This window comes from Carettochelys insculpta, chromosome 10 (assembly GCF_033958435.1).
Source record: "Carettochelys insculpta isolate YL-2023 chromosome 10, ASM3395843v1, whole genome shotgun sequence".
Classification (NCBI taxonomy): domain Eukaryota; kingdom Metazoa; phylum Chordata; order Testudines; family Carettochelyidae; genus Carettochelys; species Carettochelys insculpta.
In genome coordinates this window covers 11222374-11241030 of record NC_134146.1, presented here as the reverse complement: position 1 = coordinate 11241030, position 18657 = coordinate 11222374, and the positions used below count along the sequence as shown (strand labels likewise).

Sequence of the window (18657 nt, the reverse complement as noted above, 5' to 3'; positions counted from 1 at the left end):
GTTGGGAGCATTTAAAAACTGGTGGGTACTTAAGAAAATCTGGGGTATGGAGTACCAAATGTTGGAGGATACAGGATCAACCAAGTTACAACGAACCAGTTTGGGAACAGTCAGCTCAAGGTTAAGTGATAAAATAAAGGGGTAAGAACTCTCCAAATCTTCTGCTGGCCTTTATTCTGTGACACAGGAGCCGTGTCTACACGTGCACGCTACTTCGAAGTAGCAGCACTAACTTCGAAATAGCGCCCGTCGCGGCTACACGCGTCGGGCGCTATTTCGAAGTTAACTTCGACGTTAGGCAGCGAGACGTCGAAGTCGCTAACCTCATGAGGGGATCGGAATAGTGCCCTACTTCGACGTTCAACGTCGAAGTAGGGACCGTGTAGACGATCCGCGTCCCGCAACGTCGAAATTGCTGGGTCCTCCATGGCGGCCATCAGCTGCGGGGTTGAGAGATGCTCTCTCTTCAGCCCCTGTGGGGCTCTATGGTCACCGTGGGCAGCAGCCCTTACCTCAGGGCTTCTGGCTGCTGCTGCGGCAGCTGGGGATCCATGTTGTTTAGTGCAACTGTGTCTGGGAGGGGCCCTTTAAGGGAGCGGCTTGCTGTTGAGTCCGCCCTGTGACCCTGTCTGCAGCTGTGCCTGGCACCCTTATTTCGATGTGTGCTACTTTGGCGTGTAGACGTACCCTTGCAGCGTCTATTTCGATCTGGTGCCGCGCAACGTCGAAGTTGAACATCGACGTTGCCAGCCCTGGAGGACGTGTAGACGTTATTCATCGAAATAGCCTATTTCGATGTTGCTACATCGAAATAAGCTATTTCGATGTTGGCTTCACGTGTAGACGTAGCCAGGGAGATCCAATTCGGTTGGCTCTGATTTTAATATAGGAGCTGCCAAGTAATCAAGTGGCCGAAGAATCAGGAGCTATAACCATAAACATAAACTTAATGGTGTGATCTGCTCGGATAACTTACTAATTGAGAGAGCTGACCAGGAACTGATTTGATTAAAGGATGCCCTCCAGACCTATTATGGAGCTTTTATTACGATAGCATCACAGGACACCTTTGGTCTCAGAAGTAAAGCCCATGGTCTGGAATTATTTTAGAAGGTAAATCACCAATAACACACATTAAGCACAGACCCATAAGTACAACTACTTTGTTTCATCAGTCCTATGTATTTATTAACATTATACATTTTTAAACAATTACTGTAATATACAAACAAAAAACTTATTTTCAAGTTTTTAAGCTAATTGTCATGAAACTATCTTTCTACAAAATAGTGCACTACCATGTTGTGGGCACTTCTTGACGCATGTGCAGATGATGATGTAGCAGGGCAGCAGATTTGCTTGAATTCAGTTAGCCGCTAACTGTCAGCACATTGGTTACAGTTTACTTCCACAGCAAAACTCCGCAACATCTCTGGGTAGTACTTGTGTATTTTTTATGCCTACTGTGCTATAATCTGTGGTGAGTAATAACATGAAACTATTTTACATATATGCAATGTGCATTTAAAAGTGTATAGGCCCCCATCTCCATTTTTGATAAGGGATGTGAGACCATATTTGATTTTTGATAAGGGGTGCAAGAGCATATTTTGAGAACTGCGGGAGTGCAGGCTGCAGTAAATGTTAAGGACCACTGCTCTAAAGCCATTGATGCTAGCCCTGGTCAGACAAGATACTGGATTAGGCAGATTTTGGCTTTGATCCGGTTCCTATTTCTCGACAGAAGATGACTATAATTACATAAAAGCTAATTAAAGTAAATGATTAAATATCTGGAGGATATGACTGTGTATTTTATTATAACTGGACTTGTTTAAAGGCTCTGTCTGTTCTCTCCCATTTGAAATATGCTGTGGTGGTGCCACCCAAAGTCTCCAAGAGTGTGAGGTAGAGATGGCATGTTCATGGCCAGAGAAGTGGTTTGATTCTTCCAGAAATGTCATAAGAAATGCTGCCACTCACCGCCGACCTCTATGCTGTTGGTGCTACTCGTACCTCAACCCATGCAGCGAAGGAGGGACTGCACAATAAGAGAGCTGAATAGGGCCTTTGCTCAAGAGACTTTCATTCTCTGTGGTGTAGCCCACAAGCCAGGCAGACTTACCTGGGAGTTAACAAGGCGGATTGTTGTCTTTTCCCCTACATCATCCTGGAACCCTCGGGTAGGAGCCTCATTAAATCTCAAAACTGCATCATGGGAGTCTGAAAGTAACAAAGAGGGAAAAATGATTAAAAGTTAACCTACAATGGTTATGTGTGAATGGTGAAAGGCATCTAGCTTAGGTATGTAAAACTATGGCAACTATCAATTCAGAACCTTCCTCAAGACAACTATTGGAGATACTGAGCTGAATTATCAGATGGGTTAAAAAGGTGCATACTTTTCATGATTGCCAGGTGTGCTGTTTTCCCTGTCTCCTAATTTGGTTTAAATGAGACTAATCATTTCCAGGTGTATGTATTTTTATTTTAAAAATGCAGCACGCACAGAGAGAGCCCAAGCTGCCATTCAAGAAAAATCGTCACCACAGATCTCCAAAACACAACTGGGCAATAATTCTCCTTGTGCTTTGCCACAAATAAGTGACTGGGAAATAATGAAGAGGGATGTCAGAATTACAGCAGGGCTGGGCTACATCCGCGATCTGCTATTACAAGCAAAGATGAACGAAATAATAAATAACACAACTAACAATAATTACCACCTAACTCTTCTATGGTAATTCCTCCCTTAACATCCCAGTTAGGACATAAGAACGGTCATACTGGGTCAGCCCAAAGGTCCATCTAGCCTAGCATCCTGTCTTCCAACAGTGGCCAATGCCAGATGCCCCAGAGGGACTGAACAGGCCTTCTCCTGTCATCCATTTCCAGATTTGGACAACCAGAGATGAGGGATACCATTCCTGACCATCCTGGCTCATAGCCATTGGTGGACCTAACCTCCATGAATTTCGTTCTTCTTTGAACCCTCTTCAAGTCCTTGTCTTCACCATGCTGTTTTACTGTTATGTCCCCGAACTATTGGAAAGTACATCTGTTTGAAGTTACACATTTGCTTATACCAACATTGCTTGGCTGCCTGTTGGCAGGCAGGAACTTGGAAGTAGGGTGGGCCAGCAGCCCCCTTATTAGCTCCTCTTCAGCATCACCCCCATTACCTCCTGTCTGTGGGCAGGCCCCAGAGATCTGCAACTTTACCCTCCCTCCTGTTCCTCCCATCCACAACAATCAGCTATCTGGAGACATTCAGGAAGCTGGGGGAGAGGAGGAAGGAGCCAGAATGCACTCAGGGAAGGGAGTGAAATGGGGGGGGGCATGGGACAGAGATGGGAGTTGAGCCTCCCCCACCCTTGGGAAGGTCAGCACCTGTACAGCAAGATATTCCCTGGGAAATATCCTACCTGTTACCAATATGGTTACTTTAGAAGATCCGGGAACTAATGAGCCGGTCCCCAGACAATGTTCTGATTAGAACTTGTTTAAAACTTGCAATACTTTTCATCTGGTTAAAAAAAAAATCCTTGGAACTTAACCCTCTGCTTACATCTAAAGGCACTTTAAAAAGGAAAAGTTTTTATGTTGCTACTCCCATTTTACAGATGGGTAAAATAAGGCACAAATGTGCCAAAAATCATCAGAATGCCAATGGCAGAGTGACAGGTGATTGAGCTATGCACTAGGAAACACTGTTTGCTCCCCTTGTTCTTCCTTCTCCAGAGCCAAAGGGCTTGTCTACATGTAGAAATTTTATCAATTATACTGGTATAGTTCTATCGCTACAGTTAAACTGATCCAATAATACCAGTCATTATTATTATTATAATAATACCAGTGTACCTCTTCCATGTGGACACTCATGCTCATTTCGGAGGAGTCCTCCCACCCTTCACCCTGGGCCAGTTTAGGTTAAATCCGTTCCAAAGTGGCATATATTGAACCAAAGGAACTCCAATAGGAAGCTGAGAGTTCAACTGAGGAATTATACCAGCTCCAGTGTTTTAAATTCACACCCTACTGTATACCTGTATAGTTTCCCTGTGTAGATGAGCCATAACTCACTTACTTGGGCCACAAGGACAAGACCCTGCAAGCTGCTAAGTGCCCTCAGCTCACACTGGGCCTGACTGTCCTCAGCATTGTGCAGGACTGGGCCCCAAAATCTTTCAACTAACCTTATTTGCCCATCTAGCATGAAGCCTGGGAGCCAACAGAACTGTCAGGGTGTGGTTTTGCACTCCTGGAAGGAGCGAGCTGGGGGCAGCTTGCCCTTAGAGCTGCCGAGACTGTGTTGCATACCCCCACCCCAACTCTCAGGGGCTCTATGAGATGCTGGTGCTGATTTAAAGGGCTCAGGCCACCGCTGGTGCTGCAATTGCGTCCAGTTCTGGGCCCCACCGTATCAAAAGGTTTTGGACACATTGGAGATGGTTCAGCAGAGGGCAACAAAAACTTTTAGGGGGCTGGAGCACATGACCTATGAGGAGAAGCTGGGGGATCTGGGCTTATTTAGTTTGCAGAAGAGAAGACTGAGGGGGGATTTGATAGCAGTCTTCAACTTCCTGAAGGGAGGCTCTAAAGAGGATGGAGAGAGGTTATTCTTAATGGTGACAGGTGGCAGAACAAGGGGCAACGGTCTTAAGTTATAGAGGCAGAGGTGTAGGTTGGAGAGCAGGAAAAACTATTTCATCAGGAGGGTGGTGAAGCACTGGAATGTGTTACCCAGAGCTGGTGGAATCTCCATCCCTTGAGGTTTTTACATCCCAGCTTGACATAGTCCTGGTTGGGATGATTTAGCTGGGGCAGATCCTGCTTTGGTCAGGGAGCTGGACTAGATGACCTCCTGAGGTCCCTTCCATCCCAGAATTCTATGATTCTATGAATAGCCAGGAGCTCCAGGACCTTCTGAATGGGTTGGGATGAGACTGTATCAAATGCCTTACCAAATTCTAGATATAACCCAAGGACAGCCCCTGGGTTGGTTCTTTACAAATCCGTGCTGACTGTTCCCTATCACCTTATCTTCTAATGGCTTGCAGATGGACTCTCCTTAATTATTTGTTACATTATCTTTCTGGTACCGAAGCTGAGATGATTACACTGTAACATTATTCTCTTCGCAAAATCCCGTGTACATGTGCTGCTATGCCAGAGTTAAAACTTATAAGCTTGACGTAGATTTCTACAAACTCAACTCAAAGTTGGGGTGGGGGGGGACAGCATCAAAAGGTGAGGTACCCAAAATCTGCATGTCTTTGAAAACCCGGAGAAAGAGCTCTCACGCCCGAGTCTGATACTTACCACAAGACCATCCTGGATCAGTGTTATTAAAAATAGTATTTCTCATCTGATAAGCATCTCTCCTCCTATGAGTGCCTAAAGCACTTCGGAGACTGGGCAATACTGCAGGCAAGCTGGCATCTCCGCCATGCATAGCACTCAACAGAGGAGAAGGGAAATATCGAGCTATACCAGCAACAGTTCTGAAAAAATCTCATCCAGGAAGTCCAAGGGTAACACTTTGTACTACTTTCTGTTATCTGCACCAGCCAGCCAGCACGGCTGGGGGGTGAGGGCATGATCAGCAACGCCTGTGCTTTACATTTGCGAGTAATGCCCCAAAGGCACTACTCCCAGGCATTCAGTTTAGCAGGTGCTAAAGGGGGTTGCTGGACGGGGGCCTGGTAAACTAGACCTTCAAGCACAATTATGCCATTTATATGCTGCCCATAGAGTAAGCCGTGAACAAGACAAGCCACTGTTATTTTAAATGTGTGGTTGTCATAACCATGAAATTGGAGAGTTACGGGCCCAACTATGCACTTCCACCAGCTGCTGCTTTCTTAGAGGGAGCTTTGGTACTGACAGAAGATGATTGTGTGGTACAGCAGGTGATCAGCTATAGCCAAAAGAGTGAAAGCTGTACAGTGATCCCTCTAGTTATGTGAGGGCTCTGTTCCTACGCACCCTCCTGTCACTCGAATTTCGCATAAGTCGGGGCGGCTTTTTCCCTGGCAGAAAGCACGTTCTGCAGCCGGGGAAGCAGCAGGAGCACCTGGAGCTCCTTTTGAAAGGTAAGTCCTGGGGTTGGGGGTGGGCAACTGTGGAGGGTTAAGCCTGGCAGTGGGCTGGGGACAGGGGGGTTCAGCCTGGGGAGGGTTAGGGCTGCAGGGGGTGGAGTTGAGCTGGGGCTGTGTGGAGCTGTGGGGGGTTGAGCCAGGGCCGGGGGAAGTAGGATTTTGAGTTGTGCATTTTGAGGGATTACTGCATTTGTACATGTTAAGCGCAGGAGCTGTGCCGTCAGACTAACACAGTGCCGAAGCATGGAGCACACCTACGTTTTGCCAATCAGTCTGTCCAGCTGAACGATGAAAGCGTTCAGCTCTAGGGAGCTGTCTTGCCCACATTCCCTTAAAGACAGTGAAGGGAGGCTTGTTTTGGCAATTTAACGTGTTTGTTACTCTGTGGCTGCTGACTGGGTGAAGCCTGGGCCCACACGGGGGGTACAGGATGTGTGTGTCAATGACATCATTCTTAGCAACCTGGATGGGAAAACAGTATCAAGTACTGGTTTCTGAATGGGATGTACATTTCTATCATAGCAACTGTACTGTGATCTTAAAATGGGCCAAGAAGATCCTGCACAGTTGCCTTGTCACACCACAAACAGCTACTGAGCCTGATCCTCAGGCAGCACAAATCACCAAAGCTCCATGTACATCCCCAGGACTACACTGACTGGCATGAGTGGAGGATCCAGCCCACTCTTTAACAATGCAGGCTGGGTTTGGCTTCTGGCACACAGCTGCTCAGTAGATCACTTTGGGTGTAACATGCAAATGCTTTCAGCACTTCACTGACACACACCCAGGAGCCCCATATAAACAGAACCTTTCACTAAAATAACTTTCCTTCCTACATTCTCCCATTCTCTCACTGTCCCAGTCTTCCTGGCTCTTGTCTGAAGCAAGTGAGATCATTGAACATCACCCCAGCTCTTCCCACACCCATGCAGATATAAACACGCTGCAGGCCAAAGGGAATCTCGGCTCCTTATTTTCCAGTGAAGAAGAGAAACATAAAGCTAGAAACAACGGGCCGATGGATGCAGTCCAAACTGTGCCGCCCTGAATTTACACATTCCAGTGGGGGCTCACTGCAAGGAAGGTCTGGGAGTGCTGCTTTCTGCTGTCCTGCTGGCAGAGGGCAGCGTTCGGATGTAGCCAGCAGTTAGGTTACAGCCTCTGGGTAGAGGCTGCTCAAGAGATGCATTCAATCAGTATCAGCGCTTACTGCGGCTCCCATGGCCATGCCCTGTCCCCATTCTGCCTTACGCTCCGTCTTTAGGGGACTCCGGCTCTCCAGCAGTCTTAGAGTGGAGGCCGCAGCTGCTTATTATTGCTGCAACCCTTACTTTGCAGTGGAAATTTTACCACTGGCTGCAAGTGTACGGCAGGGGGTCAGCAACCTTTCCGAGCAACCTTTCCATGGTGAAGTGCCCCATATTTGACCAGCCCACAAGCCAGTGATAGTTTTCAAAGTCACTAATAGTCCTACTTACAACAGCTTCATTAACAAATAAATGCAGATGCAGAGCTTTCCCATTTGGTGGTGGTTGGCAGCCTTAGCTGGTCTTTCGTTAATCCACAGGTGGCCTGGCTTTGAGCAAGCTCCCGGCTGCATGGGAGAGGAGAGTTCCCACCTCATGTGCTGATGAAAATTGACTCGTACCACTCTTGGCACCTGTGCCAGGGGTTGCTGACTCCTGGTGTACGGATCCTGAGCTGAATACAGCTGCGTTTTCAACACTAATTTTGAATGTGGGTCATGGAAACTGTGGGTGCCTGCTCATTATTTCTGTTCCCCAATGTACACACCTACAACGAGTAAGAATCTTAACCGAGTATTTCAAGCTGCTACAAGCATCTTTGTGAATTTGCAGATTAATTCTAAATTCAGAGAGTCCTATGAGTAACTGTGCCCCAGCGGCAGTGGTAGACTATTCTAGTCTCAGAGCCCAAACCCCAGATTCTATAGTTTTGCCCTAGCAAAGTAATACCAACCTATCTCTGGTCCCAGGTGTGAGAACTTCAGAGATCCTGCGGAGGTCACGACAGCACATCGACCCAAGTGGCCGACTACCTGGCTGAAGTTTTTCTGTGGTAGACGGTTCTGCCATTGAGAGGTATTAAATGGATTGTCTGACCAATGGATCATCGTCACTTTCACTCTATCCTGGAGCTGGCACAGTAGTTTTTCTGGACTGGGTTTGGCAGAATTCTTTTGCCCTTTGTAAGTGACATTGTACTTGTTCATGGTCAGGTAATTCTTCCTGACCTTTTGCAGTCGAGGTATGAGATTCTTTGATGAACTGTTCTCATTCCAGACATTCACTTTGCCCTGTGATTTCTTGGACTTTAGCCCTGAGTTGTCTCCTGGAGGTCTTGGAGAAATGCAGTCCTTTTCTTTATCCAGTTTGACCTGAAAAGCAGCAGTAGCGGCAGCCTGGACATTGTCATTCACAGCCTTGTTGGAAAGGACTCTGGATGTGAGTATGTCCCATCTTCCCAGTGTCCTGCCAAAGGGAAAACTTTTGCTTTGTTTTGTGACGGGAACATAGTAGCCTTTTCTTGTTTGTCTCCACACACAAATAGTCAGAAGTCCAAGCAATACCAATAGTACATACGCTGTTTTTTTCAATATATTGATGTGAACCATAGTGGATGGTGCATCAGAACGAGATGGTCAACACAGTGCTGGATGCTGGGCCTAAAAAAGAAGGCAAGAAACAACTAGTCAAAAGAGGTGGTGTGTGTGTGTGGCGGGGGGGTGGAAAGGGTAATTAGGAAATTTTTTCTACAGGCCTAATCTAAAGTCATTAACATCAATGGAAAGACTTGGTTTGGTTTAGATCTTAAACTTGAATATTAATGTAGTTACATGTTCCTTGAGTTATGTGAGTGACCTCCCGCAGCCCAGTTCCATACTTTTCTTTCTCTGATGGCAGATGGTAAAAACAGAAACTTTCATGCCAGTTTAGAGGAAAATCTCCACTTTTCTTTTTTTCCCCCTTCAATAGCTATTTAAAGTCCAGATGACCTCCCCAGTAAATTCAGGGGCAAGGCTTCCTTTCTGACCTTGGATCTTGCCTATGGTTAGAAACAAGTGCTTCAGTAACAAAGCTTGTCTAATGAGCACAGTGGAAAAATGAATTTTGTAAACATCATGTGAGTTTCAAGACAGCAGCACTGAAACCTTAGTGAGCTCAAAGGAAACATTAGCAAATTTGGAAGTGACAGACTGCACTCCCCAAACACAGCGCTACTAAACGGCTGACTGGAGCCTCAGAGTCGACATTAGGAGTGATTGTAGGTTTTATGTTAGTGTTTTGCCTTTGAAAATGTTTTGTTCTCACAGCTCTCGTGGTTTGCTATGAAGGTAAGACATAACACAGAATGTCTGAGAAAAGAGAGGACGCTTCCTGCAGCAGTGAACTCCAAGCCAGGCAGAACACCCACCTTCAGCAGGAAAGGGTGAACACGGTTAGCATCTGCATGGAAGCAGAGAGCTTGGCCTAGTTAGGGGAAGGACCTTCTGTTGCTAGAGTGTCATGATGCAGATGCAGCAGATCAAAGAACAGTAGAACTGGAAGGGACTTTGAGAGGCTGTCAAGTTCAGTCACCTGCCCTCACAGCAGGACCAAGTACCGTGTAGTCTAAACCATCCTTGATAGAGGTCTATCTAACCTGCTCTTAAATACCTCCAGTGATGGAGATTCCACAACCTCCTGAGGCAATTTATTCCAGCGTTTAACCACCCTGACAGTTAGGAAGATCTTCCTAATGTCCAACGTAAACCTCCCGTTCTGCAGTTTAAGCCCATTGCTTCTTGTCCTAGCCTCAGAGGACAAGAAGAACAATTTTCTCCCTCCTCCTTGTAACACCCTTTTAGATACTTGTAAACCACTCTCAGTCTTCTCTTTTCTAGATTAAACAAGCCCAATGTTTTCAGTCTTTCCTCATAGCTAATGTTCTCCAGGCCTTTAACCAACAGCACAATGAGACAGTGTAAAAGAAGATAGGCTGGCAGTCTAAAAGTATCCAGGTCATTTACAGCAGCACATGGTACCTGGAGGTGTGTGAGCACTGAAAGTGACCAGAACAAGGCGGCCAGCTCTGTACATGCCAAGGCCCTCAGATGTGTTGCTCAAGCTATATTTCTACTTAGCTGTAGCACTGGAGCTCTTCAGGGTAGCCACTCACTACTGCAATGGGAGGGGCTTGCCTAGCACATTAATTCAACCACCTCCCCGAGAGAAGTAGATGGAGAATGTATCTGACAGCTTATAGCTGCGCATATGGTTTAGGTCAGCTTAACTATGTTGCTCAAAGTGCATATTTTCACAACCCTGCGTGACATGAATCGGTCAAATTAAAATGCTTTGTGTTGACCTGCCCCTAAAAATACGACAACATGAAAAAGAGGGCAAAGGCTCAAGTGGTGTGATGGGGGCCAACAACAAGGCTTTGGAACTGCGGCGACGAGAAACTGGGCAGTGGCTCTCCACACACGTCTGTTTCTGACTGTATGACGGGGCATCCGGGATTCCCAGGTTTAAGGATCTTGGGTAGTAGAAAAGAATAAACCTGGTTGGAGTTCTAGGGGTGTGTCTGTGTAGATTTGTTCCTGTGTTTTTGTAGGGAGGGTCTTGAGCAGATTCCCAGATGCCCCATCATCTAATGCACTGGCACTCTGGATATGTGGAATCTCTACTTTGACCCTATGCTACCAGCGCTACCAGCTTTCTTTGAGACACCACCGACTTCCTTAGGAAACCACAATTCACTGGTGAGCTTCCTGAAAATACCATCCTGGCGACCAGGGATGTAGAGGGCCTTTACACCAATATCCCACATGAAGATGGACTTCAAGCTGTTAGGAACATTACCCCTGATGAGACCGAGGCACAAATGGTGGTGGAGCTTTGCGACTTTGTCTTCACCTACAACTATTTCACATTTGAGGACAATTTATACCCTCAGATCAGCGGTGCTGCTATGGGCACCCACATGGCCCCACAGTATGCCAACATTTTTATGGGTTACCTGGAACAACGCTTCCTCAGCTCTTGTTCCCTACCACCTTTCCTCTGCTTGTGCTACATGGATGTCATTGTCATCATCTGGACCCATGGGAAAGAGGCTCTTGAAGAGTTTCACTGTGATTTCAATAGTTTCCACCTCACCATCAACCTCAGCCTGGAGCAGTCCACACAATCCAATGTGTCAATGTGATGGGCAGATTTCTAAAACAGATCACAAGCCACCTGCAAAGAAGAACTTTATTTGGGAAATACCAAAGGGCACCAAGGAGGATTTGCTTAGGTACGTATTGGTGGCTTGCAGAGAGAATTATGATAGCCAGACGTGGCTAGCTCTGGAAGCAAAAAAAGGAAAGTACAGTAACCCCTTGATTTACGTGGAGGTTGCATCCTGTGCAACTTCTGCATAAATCAAATTTTGCATAAGTAGGGATGTGGGGAGTCCCCTGGAACTCCCCTGGCTGGGGGAGCAGGCAGCTGTCTCTACAGAGCTCTGCTGCGCCCCGGTTTCCCCTATCTGGGAGAAAGTGCACTGCAAGTGCCTGTGTGCCTCTTGGGCTCTCCCAGCAGGGGGAGCTGGGGGCTGGAGAGGGGGGCAGTTTTGATGTGCACCTAATTCGCGTTAATGCAAGTTAAGCACAAATCAAAATCGCACTTCTTGAGGATTTACTGTAAAATGCTTCTGAGGGCTCAACTGTCCATTGAAGTGAGCAGGAATTCCTTAAATGTCACCTATCTCAAAGCAAAATATCTTCTCAGTTACAGAATATCTACAGTCTCATAATAAAACTTAAAGCCACATATCAGTTTGCATGTTTCCTCTGCAGCCTGGCTAGCAAGGACATTACATTGCACTCTGGTGTTATTTTAATCCCCTGGAGAGCAGTGTGTTCTTGGTACACTGAAAATAAATACATGATTATATTTTTAGAATCCTCTAGTTAAACAGTGTCCTTGAGAGTTTTCCCTGAGCCTTAGATTCTCTGTCTGCCACTTTTTGCTGAGCAAATATCTTGCAAATATTTCTGCAAAAATAGTGTTCTTTTTGTCTTATTTTTGCAGCACAAAAACAATTCCACCAGCAAACATGAGGAATTTTATCTGCTGTCAGTCTTAGCATTGCGTTTCACAAATAGCACGATTTCCTATTTACTTCTCATCTATGGGCCTATTAGACACAGGCCTCATGGTACTGAATGCTGTGGAAACAGAAGCCCAAAACTGATTACCTCCCGTTTTCAGAGAGAATGTGGAGGAAGGAAACCACATACTAGGCACATGATGGAAGGAGACACAGTGAAAGAGATGAGGCAGACTTTACAAACTATTATGAACCAGCAAAAAAATTACACACGTTTAGCCTTACGGTGAAACGGAAGTCAATAGAGCTATACAGCTGACTTACATCCACATGTAACTGTTTGTTGGGTTAGGGCCTACATTATTGAAACTTTTGAGAGTTAGTAGTCAGATAAAACTCAAAAAACCTGAAAATGTGTAAATTTGCAAACCACATGTGTTCAGCTCACAGAATCAAACGTGTCCCCGCTTTCATTAAGGAATTTTTAATTGAGCGATTTTTATAATATGCTTCAATACGATACAAATGGTATTTGCATTTATTGACAGTCACACATTAAGAAATCTTTGTAAAAAAAACAGTCGCTTGGAAGAGTTAAACAAAATTGTGAACACAAATACTTCTCTTCAGTCAGTTTTTTTGGCTTTGATTTTAAACCTGCTATTGTTTCAAGTAACATAAAAGTAAAACAGATTGGAGGGAGAAATATCACCTTTACCTGTTTACTTTGTGTGCCTGACATCACCTTGCATGGATGCTGGAATGAGAGCTTCTTCTGCACCCCGCAGCTTAATGTAGTAATAAAAAATCGCAAATAAATTTCCATCATTAGCACCCTCACTACATGACTACACTCTGTCCCACAAAGAGTTAATCGGCAAAAGAACTGAGACAAACAGCGAGCGGGGCAGTTCCTTCAAGGTCCTATACCTGGGCATCTGTCCAGAAAACTATTTCTCACAGCTCTGTTTGCTGAACTTATTTAACTTATCTCCTATATTTATAACACAGTCACAACTCCTTTCTCTCCTCGTGTCTGTCCAGACCACAACAGCAAACTGAATCTTAGTTAAACCCATTACAGGGATCTTCCCTTCATTATTATACATGCTGGCTGGAAAGCCTTAGCTTGAATTTCCTTCTTCACATACTCAGTCTTTTTTTTTTTTTATGCACATCCTTTTTTTTACATTTCCAAATCAGCTTGCAGCTGTGTGGTTTATGCCTCCTCACACTGCCTTTCTGCAGCATACATGAGTACAACCGCTGCTGCCAAACTATCCTTTTGCCTTGGTCACTATCTCTGTGAAATCCCTGATTAGCTGTGCCGTCTTCCCCAACATTCCTTCTTCTCCTCGTCTGTGTTTGTACTCTAAAGAATCTCGTGGGTCAGCTCCCATTGACCTGCTAGATGTCATGACTTCTGCATCAAAAAATCTGAACTGACCTTTTGAATTTTTCTTGGGAGCCCTCAGACTCCTTACCTGGGATTCATTTAAGCACTTGGATATTTCCTCATACCACCAGAAAAAACTGTTCCCACTGGCCAGCTGGCATTTTACCCCTTTCGACTCTAGAGCTTCCCTAAGATACACCACCCTGTCCAGATGAAATGTTCCCATTAAAGGAAAATGCTTTGCTGGATCATCCCTGGTATACCAATTCCATTCATCCAGATACTTGCAAGTCTCAGGACCATAATGTACGTACATTTAATAAGCAGGCGTCCCCTGGGGAGGGACAGATCCCTTTCCACCCATCCCCTAAACCAGACTCAATTGTTCCTATACATTCACACATCCATCGGGGTTGTGGTTTTGAGCTGAGAGGGTTCAGAATGAGCCAGGAGACAGGGTGGAAAGAGAGCACTTCTGTTGAGTTACATTACTCGCCCGACCCCGCCACTTGCATTCAAGACATCCTAGTCATCAGGCTTCTCCTCACAGGAATCTTGGGGCAGCTGGAGCCAAGATGAGCACAGACCTGGCCAACAGCTTACGTAGCTATATAGGATAGCTTGGTCCTACATCCTCTCGCTCTACTCCCATTGGCCCATATGATGGATCATTGCACTGAGGTACGAGGTTCAGGATTTCTTCCCAGTCCCAGCCCTGGTCAGCGCCATACACACAGGGAAACTTATGAGGGAGACAGAAGGGACTCAGTGGAGGCTCAATGCCCAGGAATATTGGCGACGGCAATGCCAAACCCTTTTCCGCCTGCATGTGAGTTCAAAACTCACCCAGAACCAGAGACAAGGGCAGAAAAGAAACACACACAAACTACCACCATCACACACTCAAAATCACCTGTGGGTTTCCACAGGACATGTCCAGTCAAATGACTGGACCCAGACTCACTCACACAGGGAAATACATGCACTGATGCCGCCTAAGCCAGAACCAGAATAAATCAGAATTACCTGAAAATTCTTGGAGAGTGAGTCTGGCAAAACTGCGTCAGTAACAAGACTTCGTGGTTGTGTCAGCTGGGATGAGGGTCACCAGCAGTCGAACCGAAGCAGTGTCAGGAGTCCTAGTTGGAGAATTCAAAGGTCTCCTAATTTCAGGTGCTGAGGACCCCGATGCCAGCCGGCCTGCTGCAGAGACCCTCCCCCGTGTTGTGATCTGAGTCATGGCACCAAATTGTGGAAGAAAACATGGTCTTCGCACTGTGTTTATCTCAGATTTGCCAGAGTCACCTTTATTGAAGACAAGCAGCTGCTGAGAGGAGTCTTCAGTAACCGAAACAGACAGACTGCGCAGTCGGGAGAGGCCCCCCTCAGCAAGAGAGTTACAAGGTTTTGATAACCTTCACACAGCACAGATCTCAGTCCCAAATAAGGAGGCAGTTACCAAGTTTGGGTAGCCAGGCTGTTAAAATAAAGGAAGAGCGGTACCTTCTGCAACAACCAGATCGCTCCACTGTGTCAGAATGGAAGAGTAGATAATTCCTTATCAGTTACACAGCTACAACCAAAAGATAAAGACACGCCTACTTGGCAGTCCCCCGCCCAACAGTTACATCTTTTAGAAGCCTTCTAGCTGACTCCTAACCCCTCCCTTTGCATCAGCATTTACGTTAGCTTGATTAAAGTTTGAGGCCTACTCATTTGCTTCTGCAGTGAGAACTAAGCCACTAAGTAAGAACTAAGATGGGGGAGGAATCATGCATCCAAAAATAATCAAATTACACCTGTGCCTATTCTCCTAAAAAGTCAGAGCTCCTTTGCAGAGGTGCAAGCAACGCACTGGCAAATGCCCAGATCCACTTTAAATAAACCATGCCCATGTCACCCTTTTGGATTTGAAATTAAACTGTCTGATAAGGACAGAAGGGAACATGGGAACACATTTGCCAATGCATATGAGCTGTCACTCGGAAAGAGGAAGAGTCATGAACAGAGCTACTTGATGAGGATCCTAGTTGCAGTAGATCCTGTTAAGCCTAGTAGAGAAAACAGACCTCTATTTCAAGTTCTCAGATTTGAACCTTGAAAATGCATAAACAAGTCGCATCAGTTGCTCTGCTAGAGTTACATAGCCTTCAAAATGCTCAGTGTCGCATGAAACAAATAGCTGTTAACAGCACCTTTAGGTAGGTGTTTCTAATATTATCAAACAGACTCAAAACCAGAAGGAGGGTAGAGCAGAGAAAGGGGACCCTTCAGTTTACATGAAGAGAATGGCTTAATTTAACACAAGATGTGGGAGACTGACAGACCACAGCACACCTGCTTATCTATTTTGCTTTAACGAAAATAAATTGTTCCATTAGCTTTGCATAAGTTGAAAACCAGGTGCTAAGAGAGATATGACAAAGAGTCCCAGCTGAAAAACAATGATCAGAGGACAGAAAGGAAAGACAGCTCCGCCACTAGAAAACAACTGTCTCAAACTCTAGGGAAGATAATGATACCAGCTGAGGCCCTCCTCTCTGGTTGGGCCAACTCTTCCTTACCTCTTTTACTGTTTATATTAGCTTGGTGGTGGGTGCTTTGGAGACGAGCTTTGCATTCAGTATACCAACATCGCCAACTCAAACTTTAAAAGAACTATTTTTGATTTTTAAAGCATTCTATGAACACGGGCAAATAAGCTTTTCCACCTTAATGCCAAAAAGTGCCACCAACATCATATGTATGAAATGATCTACAGTGCAGCTGATTTCCTGTGTATGTCCTAGATCCTCAGCTCCAGTGAATCAGGACAGTTGCATTGAAGACAGACAGCACACGCCATCAGAAAAATGTATATGTCCTGCACTGTTAAGTAAGCTTAAGCTTTAATTTTAAACATTCTGATTCCAGTCAGTTTGTCTTAGTGCTTAGTGTTTCATCCAGTATCCATTCCAAGACATTGAACAAGTTCAATTAATAGCTATGGTACATGCTAACGGCATTTACTGGGAGAAAATAAAAGATTATTTGTCCAATAACACTGGCCTATTTCTCAGTAATAGACACAGATTGAGTGGATGTGTCTGGCCTGATGGACCACTTGTAGCTAAGAAACAATCAGCTGTGACTGTCTGCCAGGTTGTTCTGCAGGCTCAGGAGATATTCAGCCTTGAGGTGAATAGAGTGGCCAATGCAGAAGTCCAAGAGACACAGGCTTCCTGATACAATGTGAATGACCTTACCCCTCCCTGCTTTGAGTTCTTCGATGTTGATGTTGATATGAAGTCTGAACTCTGAACCCAGAATGCCTGGGTTCTGAGGTTCCTCAGATGTGCCCCCCAATCCCATTCCAATGTGTGTCACCAGTACCTGTCTGACAATACCGCTATCAACAACAGGTCCCACTTTGGGTGGTAGGCAGAGGCCAGCCAGGGTTATAGTGGTCTGAGGCATAACCTTTTGAGGGTTATCAAATAAGAGCAAGACACCATCTGCCCTACTAGGTGAAACATACCCTTGCAGTTGTGGCTGGGTACTGCATGTGGGAGATGATGGCCTCAGACATGGATTGAAATCTGGAGTCTGGGAAGATGGCTTTCACTTGCACTGAGTCAAGGATTGCTTGAAGGTACTATATTCTTTGTGTGGGTATTAATATGACTGGAAAGTGTCCAGAGCCAGGCATAAGTGGGCTTGGACTTGCTCCTGGGAGTTACCCCTCAGCAACCAATCATCCAGGGACAGGTATACCTGCAATCCTCTTTTGTGTAGGAAGGCTGCTACCACTGACATGACTTTGGTAAAAATATGTTGGTCTGTGGATAGTCTGAAGGGAAGAACCATGAATGGTAATAATTGTGCTGACTACGAATATCAGGAAACACTTATGCGCTGCGAGAACGATGATGTGAAAAAAGGTGTCGTCCATGTTGAGGGGGCATACCCGTCGACTGGAGCCAGAGAAGGAATGATGGCAGCCAGGGATACCACAAGGAACCTCTACCTCCTCGTGTATTGCTTAAGCTGCTGCCACAGGTCCAGGATGGGATGTCAGCCTCCCTTGGCTTTGAGAATCAGGAACTAGTGGAAGTAGAATCCCCTGCCTCTTACATCCTGAGGGACCTCTCGAACTGCTCCTATGATAAGAAGTAATTGCACCTCCTCTATAAGGAGTTGCTCATGAGAAGAGTCCCTGAAAAGCAATGGGGAGTGGGGTTGGGGGGAAGGGGAAGAGGAGAAATTAAGGGAGTACTGCACTTCCACCACGTGAAGAACCACTGGTCTAACCTGATATGGGACAATGCACAACAGAAGTGGGATAGCCAATTCAGGGAACATGGTTATAGATCTGGATCTAGGACTCGTATGCTGTCCTCAGGTACACCTTCAAAACCCCTGTTTGGGACCTGAATTGGACTTGGAGGAGCCATCACCCCAAACCTGCTCACTGGTTAGAGGGCCAGTGTCTATTGTTTCTGTTCGTATGTTGGAACTGTTCCTGCCTGGGCCTTGCAGAGTAATTTCTATGCTTCTGAGGCTGAGACCTAAATGGCTTCCTTGGTATGCCAGCATGTGGCTGTAAAGGGACTTCAACACAACCCTAGAGTACTTGAGTAAATGCAATCTGGACTCTATTTGCTTGGAAAAGAGACCATTGCCTTTGAAAGGAAAGTCTTGCACATTCTGATGAACTTTGGATGGTAAGCCAAATGCCTGGAGCCAAAAGTCTCACGACCACTCCTGAAGACGCATCCTTGCTGCTGAATCAGCAGAGTCAAGCGTGACCTGGAGCGATGTTCTCACTACAGTCTTTCCCTTGTCAACGAGAGCTGAAAATGCTTGCTTTGAATCAGCTGGGAGGAGTTCCGAAAATTTGGACATAGCATCCCATGACTTGAATGAGTATCTAGTGCGAATAGCTTATGAGGGGGCTGAGGATAGGGTTTGCCACAGAGTGCTGTTGTTAATCTGGATAGTCTTCATGATTGGTGAACCCTGGGGCTAGAATGTCCACCACTGGGTCCTCCATTTTTGCCACCTCCTCTACCAGGAAGT

At 45.7% G+C, this 18657-nt stretch overlaps 1 protein-coding gene across 6 annotated transcripts in view; it reads right to left on the bottom strand.

Annotated features, from left to right (window-relative positions):
• Positions 1-18657, bottom strand: part of ST6GAL1 (ST6 beta-galactoside alpha-2,6-sialyltransferase 1) — a 94948-nt gene that overhangs the window by 30796 nt on the left and 45495 nt on the right. For 4 of the 6 annotated variants that reach the window (XM_075004746.1, XM_075004744.1, XM_075004748.1 and 1 more), the window contains 2 exons: positions 8085-8790; positions 2126-2223 (listed from right to left, as the gene is read on the bottom strand). In XM_075004746.1, coding sequence (XP_074860847.1) covers positions 2126-2223; positions 8085-8739 — 753 coding nt within the window. In that variant the 5' untranslated portion in view covers positions 8740-8790. Of the gene's footprint in view, positions 1-2125; positions 2224-8084; positions 8791-12921; positions 12992-14625; positions 15028-18657 lie in introns of those variants that run through there. The other 2 variants (XM_075004747.1, XM_075004745.1) reach the window with 2 other exon arrangements.